Here is an 11,118-nt window from a genome sequence, read left to right as displayed (position 1 = left end):
AGTGATATCTGGGTGGATTACAATCCCCTAGTTAACAAACAGGAAATGCTACCTTCGTTGAACAAGGGACTGTCGTATCCCACATTTTATTAAGCGGATTCCTATTGGTCTGGCATCAAGTTCAGTAATGTTTAGAGCTCGATTAGTTACAGTCTTCAAGATAATTTGATGCTGACATTGTCCTTTGCTATGTTATCTGACACCAATGTTAGAAATTCTTCAAGCTTCTAGTTCTCAATGTCATCAGCTAAACCAGAACTAGCAACAAAATGTAATGATACAGTCATAGTAAAGTAAAAGCATCTTTATTGAAGTTTAAAGGAATGTTTGAAAAATATACAGATTAAATCAACTCTAGATTACGAGGCTGGGTAAAAGGTGAGATTAATCACAAATATAAATGCCTATCAACCTAGATGATATAAAACGCTACAGAATTTAAGCATTGTTTTCTTTAAACCTAGAATTCAATACACCCTGTAACCATAAATGCTGGGTTTCCCAGTCATTGTATGTTTTATCCCATTTTTCACAGGTCTCTGCTGATATCTGCAGGGCACCTCGTCATAGCTTGACAGGTGCCCTAGTTTCAGTAGTTATGGGGATGTGACCTTGTGGCTAGCTTTCTGACATAGAAGCCAGGAAACATATGATCCTATTCCAGTTTTAGCAACAACAAAAAAATGTAATTCCGTGCAAATCAATTTATAGCCCTTTTCCACCAATTGGAAATGTGTGTAATGTAAAAATGTTTATTGCAAAAATGTAAAACCCTTGAATCCCAGCTGGATCCCCGCCAGGTCTTTGTTTCAGTGTATGCAAATTAGGGGTAAAATAAAATCATTGAATCCAGTAATTGTAAAGCGCAAACTACTCACCCTTATGGGTCCCAAGGCGCTGGGGTCCGTTGTGGAAATTAAGTGAGCTATTGCCCAGAGTCAAATGGTGCAGGGCTGATCTGCCGTCGGAGCCAGGGATCGAACCGTGAGCTCTTTTCTCTGAAGTCAGCTGCCCTGGCCGCTGCACCACACCTCTCCAGGGTGGGCACAACTCGCAGAGTTACAGAAAGCTCCATTACATTCCGCAGAATTCTGCCAATCGGTGTAAAATATGCAGCTTGCACTATAATTTACCACCGGTAATGTGAGTAGCGCTACAAATCAGCACAAACTGCACCGTGTGTTGCGCAAGAGCGCTCGGGTATTTGTGGTGATGTTGCTGGTGCTCAGTAGAAAATCTACTTGAGTGGCAGCAAATCTACTCCAATGGTAGCCCTCTGCCACAACTGCTCTCAAGCGCCGGCAATCACCTACGTTAGAAAATTGTACTAGGGGACGCCAAATCTCACTCACTCTCACCAGCTCGCATATTCTGGAGCCTCAAAGGAGAAAAAGTCTGCCGGATGGCCATTGCCGGAATTTGGACAGAACTCTGTGTTGAAGAGTAACCCGAAGTGGCCACAATTCTGCCAATTCCACGGGTGGAACAGAATATTTCACCCACCCCTAATGTAAATGCATTTTATATAGTTATCTGAAGGTATAATGGTTTGAGTGTATTTAAAGGTATCTCATGTAGTTATCCTGTGGTATTAAGGTTTGAGTGCATGTATCTCATGTAGTTATCCAATAGTATAATGATTTGAGTGTATGTAGAGGTATCTCATGTAGTTATCCTATGGTATAATGGTTTGGGTGCGTGTAAAGGTATCTCATGTAGGTATCCTGTGGTATAACGGTTTGAGTGTATGTAAAGGTATCTCATGTAGTTATCCTATGGTATGGATCCAGCCCTCTTGGACCTACATTGGATATCTCTGAGTCAGGGGTTTACAGTTTTCCAGCATTAGATATTCATGGTTTCCGTTATGTCATGTTATCAGTTTCCAATCAGTTGGAATATTTCCCTTTCTTTATTAAATTTTTTATTTGCCCTCTAGCTCACATTTCTCTGAGATCTTTTGTTCTGGACATTTCTCTCATTTCAATGGGTTTTTTGATATATAAAAGGCAGGAGACCTGGCAAGAAAATATATTTAAACCTAATACCACTCCTGCGAATGTGCTTAAAGTTTAATTTCTGGTACTATATTTTTTCAACAAACAATTTAAAATTTTGAAATAAAGTCCACTTACCTGCACGGAGACATAGTGTCTGTCTCAGGTAGGGGGATAAACCCATCCAGGAAGAGGAATCTTCAGTTCCAGGCTTGTGTCTTACACAGGTGTAGTCCTGTCCACTGGACCCTCCTTGTTTGTTATGTTGATCACACTGGGTCACTGCTGCAGGGGAAAAAGGAGAGGACTGATTTAAAGAGGAAGAGACCGAGAGAGACCGAGAGAGAGAGAATGTGAGAGAAAGAGAGAAGAAATTAGAGGGCTCGGAAGAAAGAGAGCCACAGGCAGAGAGCGGTAAAGAGAAAAGGTAAGAGAGTAAAATTAAGGTGAACGCAAGAGAGCCATAGGGGAAAGCTGAGTATAGAGAGAGCGAGAGCGAGAGAGAGAAAGAGACAAAGAGTGAGAGAGAGAGAGAGAATGAGAGATACAGAGAGAGAGCAAGAGAGAGAGAGAGAGAGAGAGAGAGAGAAAGTTGAGAGAAAGACTAGGAGAACATGAACGACACAGAGCAAGAGAAAGGGCAGACAGGGAGTGAGAAGGGAGAATGAGTGAAATTCAGATAGAGTGAAAGAGAGGGGTGAAATAGAGGAAACAAGAGAAAGAGGGAAACAGGTAGATTAAGAAATAGAGAGATAGAGGGGGTGTGGAAGAGAGTGAGAGCAAAACTGAAAAAGAGTGAAGGAAAAATAAAGTTTGTAAAATATTACTCTTTTAGTATTATTCCATTATATATTCCATTCTTCATAAATACTTTTGTAAATCAGCCCTAATGTGTTTTTTTGAATCCTGGCTATATTGTCCATCGGCACATGGTAGGAGGGAAAGGATAGAGAAAAGGTTAATGAGAGAAACAGAAAAAAGAAGAGAGAAGCAGAAACTTCAGAGTGAAACAAAACGAGAATGGAGGAGAAACAGAGGCAGAATGAGAGAAGAAAGGAATCTAGAAAGACTGAAAGATATAGAGAAAGAGAGGCTGAGGTAGAGACAGAGAGAAGGAGGATGAAGAGTGAGAGAGATGGAGGAATCAAGAGATAGATAAAGTGAGAGGGAAATAGACAGGAAGAGTGAAGGAGACCGGGACATCACTCTAGGCCAGCAACGTGGCAACAATTGCAGAAAACTTTCATCTGCAAAGAGGGGACGAGATGCAATGTCCACTCCTCAGACAACGACAGCGAAGCAGATAGAATTATATGCCAGTTTTTGCTTGTGTATAAGTTGATATTCGGGTGATATTAATAATAATCCTATTAATATATTGAGAGTAGAGATGTTTTGTTGCCGTGCATCTTTGCTATAAACCACTTCTCCGGCTACTACACCTCTCTTCACCTGGACAGAAAGTCCCTCTCAAAATGCAGGACTGATTCGCAAACTTAACTTACTGTAAGACGGGGACCTGGAGGGTCGGCCGAGCACAGGGGGAGAGGCCTCCGGTGAGGACCGTCTCCAGCGATCGTACAGACAAGTAACTTCCCCCCCACAAATGGACACCACACAAGGATTTGATCTGCACACTTTATATAGGATTCTTGAGGCAAGGTTATCAACGATACAGTGGGGGCAGGACACGAGGATCCTCCCAATTCTAGTCTCTGTAGGGTAAGGGGTAGCGGGACAGTCTTGGGTACCGGTCCGGTACAAGGGCGGCCAGAAGGAGCTCACAATCCTCGAGCTTGGAGGTCTGAAAGGTCGGGCCGCGGCAGCGCCAGCAGGCTAGGATGATGTTCTCGGCAAGGAGGGCCGCGGCAGCACCAGCCGGCTAGGATGATGCTTCTCGGTGAGGAAGGCCGCGGCAGCGCCAGCAGGCTGTGATGATGACTTCTTTGCAAAGGGGCCGCGGCAGCGCCAGCAGGCAAGAGCGATGGTTCACAAGGATGGGCCGCGGCAGCGCCAGCAGGTCCAGACGAAGAGGCACGTTGCAGAGGGCCGCGGCAGCGCCAGCAGGCTTCGGAGATAGTTCACAAGGCAAGGCTGCGGCAGCGCCAGCAGTCCGTCAGGGATGAGTTCTTCAAGGTGTCTCTCGACTCCAGGATACAACTGCCTTCCTGCTCTGGAGCTGCCCCACTTATAGGTCTGGTCTCCTTTGATGTCCGGACCCTCGCGCTTGGAGGTCGGGAGGTCCGGGATGAGGGAGTCCAGACACCCAGCAGGGGGGTGGAGCCAGCGCCCGGGGAGACCGGGGGCGATCGGCACCTGGCAGGGGAGAGCCATCGACACTCCTCTCTCCCATTGACCTGCCAAGTGGTCTCTTCACCTCCTGGGTGGATGGTGGTGCCTCGATGTCGGGGCCTGGCCAGGCCCAGGGTTGGGGTCCAGCTGAGGCCACGCGGCCTCGTGGTGCAGTGTCCAAGATGGCGGCTGAGCCGGGGCAATGGTGCCTGCGGGGGCCCGGGATAGCCGAGGCTGGGATGTTCGGGAGCAGGCGTCCCGTTGGGGACGGTTTGCGGGTTGCTTCGGTGGGTTGCCAGGTGGTTCTTCTGGGGACACCGGGAGAGCCGGCGTTCAGGCCTTATCATGCGGGGAGGGAGCGGCCCTTTCACGAGGCCTGTCCAACATGCGTCCATCCCAGCTGAAGGCAGGGAGAGTCACCCATCCTCTTGGGTACTCTCCTCGCCGTGGCGGAAAAAGCGTGACAGGCCGTCCGCGTTGGCGTGATCCTGGCCAGGACGATGCTCCACAGTGAAGTCCATCCCCTGCAAGGAGATGGACCATCGCAACAGTTTTGGGTTCTCCCCCCGCATCTGCATCAGCCATTGCAGGGGTCGGTGGTCTGTCTGTACCCTGAAATGGGTACCGAAGAGGTAGGGCCGGAGTTTCTTGAGGGCCCATACCACTGCGAAGGCCTCCCGCTCGATGGTACTCCAGCGCTGCTCTCGAGCCAGTAGGCGTCGTCTGATGAAGGCCACTGGCTGATCGACTCCCTCGGCGTTGAGTTGAGAGAGGACTGCCCCAACGCCATGATCTGAGGCGTCCGTCTGGACTAGGAATTCCCGGCTGTAGTCGGGGGCCTGGAGCACGGGGGCGGTGCACATGGCGGCCTTCAGCTTCTCGAAGGCCGCTTGACAGTCCGGAGTCCAGTTGACAGTTTTGGGGTTTTTCTTGGATGTGAGTTCTGGGCCCCACAATGCTGCCATAGTCCTTTACAAACCGCCGGTAGTATCCGGTGAGCCCCAGGAAGGCCCGGACCTCGGTTTGGGTGACAGGTGGTTGCCAGGACTGGATGGCAGCGATCTTAAGCTGAAGGGGGGCCACCAGACCGCTCCCCACTTGGTGTCCGAGGTAGGTCACGGACCCCTGACCAATCTGACATTTGCTGGCTTTGATGGTGAGGCCGGCCTGCTGGAGGGCGTGCAGGACTTCTCGGAGGTGGTGAAGGTGGTCTGCCCAATGGCGACTGTACACAGCGATATCGTCCAGGTAGGCGGCACTGAATTCTTCGAGGCCTGCCAGTACCTGGTTCACGAGCCGTTGGAAGGTAGCTGGAGCGTTTTTCATGCCGAATGGCATCACTTTGAAGTGGTAGTGGCCATCCGGGGTAGAGAAGGCGGATCGTTCTTGGGCTCTGGGAGTGAGGCCGATCTGCCAGTAGCCCGCTGTTAGATCGAAGATGCTCAGGTAGCGGGCAGCCCCCATGCGGTCAACCAGCTCATCCGCCCGGGGGATGGGGTGAGCGTCAGTTCTGGTAACAGCGTTCAGACCCCGATAGTCTACACAGAACCGGAGCTCGGGGGCAACGCCCGGGGCGGTAGCCTTGGGGACCAGTACGACTGGGCTGGCCCAGGGGCTGTCGGATGGCTCGATCACTCCTAGGGCCAGCATCTTGGTGACCTCGTTCTGGATGCAGGTGCGCACCCGATCTGGCACTCGGTACGCCCTGTGTCGAATAGGTGGACTATCCCCAGTGTCCACGTCGTGAAGGCACCAGGGGGTGACCCAGGGGGTGAGGGAGAACAGGTTCGCAAATTGTAGCAGGAGAGCCCGACAGTCTTGGCGTTGTTCCGGGGACAAGGCCTCGGAGAGTCTGACCCCTTCCACTGAGCCATCTTTTTCACGGGTCCTCAGTAGGTCAGGGAGGGGCTCGGAGTCTTCTTCCGCCCCACTATCTGTTGCCATCAGTAGGCTGAGCTCCGAACGTACGAAGTGGGGTTTGAGTCTGTTGGCGTGGAGGACCCGCAGGGGGTTCCGGGGGGACTCCATGTCTATGAGGTAGGTGACAGGGCCCTTGCGCTCTATTACTTTGAAGGGTCCTGTCCATTTGTCCTGTAGGGCACAGGGTTCGACTGGAGACATCACCCAGACTTGCTGGCTTGGTTCGAACTCGATGGAGGAGGCATGCTGATCGTACCATTTCTTCATGTCCTCCTGACTGGCCTCAAGGTTGGCTCTGGCGAGTTCCCTGAATCGCCGGGTCTGGTTGCGGAGGGTCAGGAGATACTTATATACGTCTGGAGGTGTCTTCTGGGGGGCCATCTCCCATCCTTCTTTGACCAGGCTGAGGGGGCCCCGGACGGGGTGTCCGTACAGGAGCTCAAAGGGACTGAAGCCGAGGGATTTCTGGGGAACTTCTCGATAGGCGAAGAGGAGGCACGGGAGCAGCACGTCCCATTGGCGACGTAGGGGTTCTTCCAGGCCCATGATCATTCCCTTGAGAGTGCGGTTAAACCGCTCGACCAGTCCATTTCCTTGCGGGTGATAAGGGGTCGTGAACCGGTAGGTGACCCCGCACTGTTGCCAGAGAGACCTCATATACTTTGAGATAAAGTTCGTGCCCCTTCCCGGGGGAAGCCCACTCGAGAGAAGATCCCCATCAGGGCTCGGCCTACCACGGGTGCTGTCACTGTCCGAAGAGGAATGGCCTCGGGATAGCGGGTGGCGTGGTCCACCAGGACTAGGATGAACCGGTGCCCCTGGGCCGTTCTGGGGTCTAGGGGCCCCACAATGTCTATTCCCACCCTCTCGAACGGGGTGGTGACGACGGGAAAGGGTTGCAAGGGTGCTTTGATCTTTCGGCCGCTCTTCCCGCTGGCCTGGCAGGTGGGGCACGCCCGGCAGTGGTTGGAGACATCAATTCGCATTTTGGGCCAATAGAAGTGAGTTACCAGGCGGTTGTATGTTTTGTCTTGCCCCAGGTGCCCAGCGAGGGGGACATTGTGTGCCAAGTTCAAAAGGAAGTCTCTGAAGCGGAGGGGCACCACCAGCACCCGACTGGCCCTCAGCTCAGCAATTCTTTGCTAGCTGTAGAGCAGGTCATTGTCCCAATAAATCCAGTGGGCCCCTGCGGTGTCTCCTGCGCTCTGGGCGAGGGCTTGCTGCCGGAGTCCCTCGAGGGAGGGACAGGTCCTCTGCTCTTGTCGGAACTGTTCCTGGGTGGGGCCACCCTCTTGACGCCACTGGGCCAGTTTGGGAAGGTCCTGGAGTTGAACGGGCCCTTCTTCGTTTTGCTCTGGGGGGTTGGCGCTTAGGGCGGCTCCCTCCGGGACGATCGGGGGAGGAGGTTCTGGCCATTCTGGTTCTTCGGGACTGGAGATGGCGCGGGCGGCCATGGACCGGGTCGTTATGCAGGCCCATTCAGGGAGGCCCAACATCCCCAGGTGCTCTCTTCTTTCGACGGCTGCCCAGGGGGAACTTTCGAGGTCGTTCCCCAGGAGGCAGTCCACTGGGGCATCATCGCGGACAGTCACCTTCAGCATTCCGGACACTCCTCCCCACTCGAAGGGGACGCAGGCCATCCGACACAGGCTTTCTGAGTTGTCGGCTGACCGGACGGGGCAAAGGACGTTCGGCAAGATCTGCTCCGGGGTCACCAGATGACAGCGGACTGCCGTTACACTGACCCCGGTGTCGCGTAGGGCTTCAGCCTGGCGCCCATTAATGTTGACCCACTGGCTGTATTTCCGCATATTGGCGGGTAGGGGAGCCCGGGGAATCATGTCTCTTTCCCCTAGGCAGACCAGGGACATGGCGGCTGGTTCCCACTCAGGCTGGTCGGCCTCGTACTCTTCCGAATCTTCTGGGGTCTGCTCTTCCCCCAGGGCGGCGGCAGCGACCTGGCGGGGCATAGGGTTCTGGTTCTTCGGGCAATTAGGGTCGTTGGCGTAGTGGCCGGGTTGCTGGCATCGGTGGCAGGTAACGTTGGCTCGGAATCCTGGGCGCATCGGGGGTTTCCCCTGCCGGCCGGGGGTGGGGCGTTGCTGGCGGGAGCCACCGGGACGGCGTCTCTGCCCCGACCCTGGCCTCCTCCTCCCCCTCGGGGGCGATGGGGTCCTTGGTTGGTTCTGTTTGGTTTGCTGGGCCCGTTTCGGGTAACTCGGGTGCTTTCCCATCGGTCAGCTTCGGCGGTGAGCTGCCGAGGTTCAGTCAGTTTACTGTCGAGGAGGTGCTGCCTGAGCTCGACGAAGCAATTGTTAGAGAGGTGCTCCCACACAATAAGGTCAAAGAGTTGTTCGTAAGTGGTCACCTTGCTGCCCTTGATCCACCCCTCGAATGCTCTGCCGAAAAAGTTCACATACTCCACCCAAGTTGTACCCGGGATCCGTTTGCAGTCGCGGAACCGCTGGCGGTACATCTCGGGCGTGAGTCCGTATCGAGTGAGGAGGGCGGCTTTCATGTGGTCGTAGGAGGTCATCTGATGGTCCGGGAGTTGCAGCAGGGCGTCTCGCCCTTCGTTGACAAACCTCCCCCATAACCCGGCTCCCCAGTCACTTCAGGGAATCCGGTGGGAGGTCATTGCTACGTCGTAGGCTTTGAACCATTGCTGGATATCGTCGTTCCGATAATATTCTCTGACAACATCCTTGGGGATGTGGACTTTGGGGTCTGTAGTGGCAGGAGTGTTCGGGCGCTCGGGCACCCCGAGATCTTTATTCTGTTTCCGAATCTCTATTTCTTTTAGGTTTGCTCATGTTCGTAGGCTAGCTTTTTCTCTTCTAACTCTCTCTGTCGTTGTTTCTCTTCCCGCTCCTCTCGGAGCCGCAAGTGTTCCAATGTTATTTTCTGTTCCGCCAATTTCAGTTCTCCATCCAAACGAAGTCGAGCCAGCTCCAATTCATGGAGCCTGCTTTTTTCCCGTTCTCGGATCTCCTCTGGGGAGAGACCCGATCTTCTTTCTTCCGACGGAGTGGTGTTCGTTTCCGGTGCCTCGAGGCTTTGGTTTTGGGGTATGGCCGTACCCGTCTCTGCCCAAGATTCCAGGGCCTTTTTGAAGTCTTCTTGCGTGCTCAGGCCTGTGGTAGCAATGCCTAGTTCTATGCAGAACTGTTTTAGTTCTCTGTGGTTATACTCTTCTAGTTTCTCCATCTGGAATTTTTCTGTGGTTCCGCTCTCTTTTGTTGTCATTGTGTGTCGTAGGGTGAGTTACTCTCTGTACGATTACGCGTTGGTTCGGATCGCGCCGCTGGCCACCAATGTTAGACGGGGACCTGGAGGGTCGGCCGAGCACAGGGGGAGAGGCCTCCGGTGAGGACCGTCTCCAGCGATCGTACAGACAAGTACCTTCCCCCCCACAAATGGACACCACACAAGGATACGATCTGCACACTTTATATAGGATTCTTGAGGCAAGGTTATCAACGATACAGTGGGGGAAGGACACGAGGATCCTCCCAATTCTAGTCTCTGTAGGGTAAGGGGTAGCGGGACAGTCTTGGGTACCGGTCCGGTACAAGGGCGGCCAGGAGGAGCTCACAATCCTCGAGCTTGGAGGTCTGAAAGGTCGGGCCGCGGCAGCGCCAGCAGGCTAGGATGATGTTCTCGGCAAGGAGGGCCGCGGCAGCGCCAGCCGGCTAGGATGATGCTTCTCGGTGAGGAAGGCCGCGGCAGCGCCAGCAGGCTGTGATGATGACTTCTTTGCAGAGGGGCCGCGGCAGCGCCAGCAGGCAAGAGCGATGGTTCACAAGGATGGGCCGCGGCAACGCCAGCAGGTCCAGACGAAGATGCACGTTGCAGAGGGCCGCGGCAGCGCCAGCAGGCAAGAGCGATGGTTCACAAGGATGGGCCGCGGCAGCGCCAGCAGGTCCAGACGAAGATGCACGTTGCAGAGGGCCGCGGCAGCGCCAGCAGGCTTCGGAGATAGTTCACAAGGCAAGGCTGCGGCAGTGCCAGCAGTCCGTCAGGGATGAGTTCTTCAAGGTGTCTCTCGACTCCAGGATACAACTGCCTTCCTGCTCTGGAGCTGCCCCAGTTATAGGTCTGGTCTCCTTTGATGTCCGGACCCTCGCGCTTGGAGGTCGGAAGGTCCGGGATGAGGGAGTCCAGACACCCAGCAGGGGGGTGGAGCTAGCGCCCGGGGAGACCGGGGGCGATCGGCACCTGGCGGGGGAGAGCCATCAACACTCCTCTCTCCCATTGACCTGCCAAGTGGTCTCTTCACCTCCTGGGTGGATGGTGGTGCCTCGATGTCGGGGCCTGGCCAGGCCCAGGGTTGGGGTTGAGCTGAGGCCACGCGGCCTCGTGGTGCAGTGTCCAAGATGGCGGCTGAGCCGGGGCAATGGTGCTGGCGGGGGCCCGGGACAGCCGAGGCTGGGATGTTCGGGAGGAGGCGTCCCGTTGGGGACGGTTTGCGGGTTGCTTCGGTGGGTTGCCGGGGTGGTTCTTCTGGGGACACCGGGAGAGCCGGCGTTTGAGCCTTATCATGCGGGGAGGGAGCGGCCCTTTCACGAGGCCTGTCCAACACTTACACTTTTGAGTAAGCTTACACTTTTGAGTAAGTTACCTACTTTATGGTATTCACAAACTGCACTTTTGTAATAACTTACACTTTTGTAGTATATCCAGCACTATTGATGGCCAACCACTGGTATTGCAACACCCTTCCATAGAAAATTAAACCCCATAGGAAAAAATATTAAATGAAATTAAATGATTTTAAATAGATACAACTATAATGAAATATACATTAATGTTAACATATATGGAATAGTGCATATTTGTTATTTAATTATACAATATTTAGGGTATTAAATACTGATATTTAAATAAAAATTTAATAAATGAAAATATG

At 53.4% G+C, this 11,118-nt stretch overlaps 1 protein-coding gene across 1 annotated transcript in view; it reads right to left on the bottom strand.

The window, feature by feature from the left end:
* LOC147736654 (collagen alpha-1(XII) chain-like) overlaps positions 1–11,118 on the bottom strand; it is a 116,764-nt gene that overhangs the window by 78,839 nt on the left and 26,807 nt on the right. The window contains exon 4 of the mRNA XM_086953799.1: positions 2,136–2,282. Within this exon, the coding sequence (XP_086809925.1) occupies positions 2,136–2,282 (147 nt within the window). The remainder of the gene's footprint in view (positions 1–2,135; positions 2,283–11,118) is intronic.

This window comes from Lissotriton vulgaris, chromosome 1_2 (assembly GCF_964263255.1).
Source record: "Lissotriton vulgaris chromosome 1_2, aLisVul1.2, whole genome shotgun sequence".
In the NCBI taxonomy this organism is placed as follows: domain Eukaryota; kingdom Metazoa; phylum Chordata; class Amphibia; order Caudata; family Salamandridae; genus Lissotriton; species Lissotriton vulgaris.
Note: the sequence above shows the minus strand (reverse complement) of the source record. Positions and strands in the feature narration are given on the sequence as shown.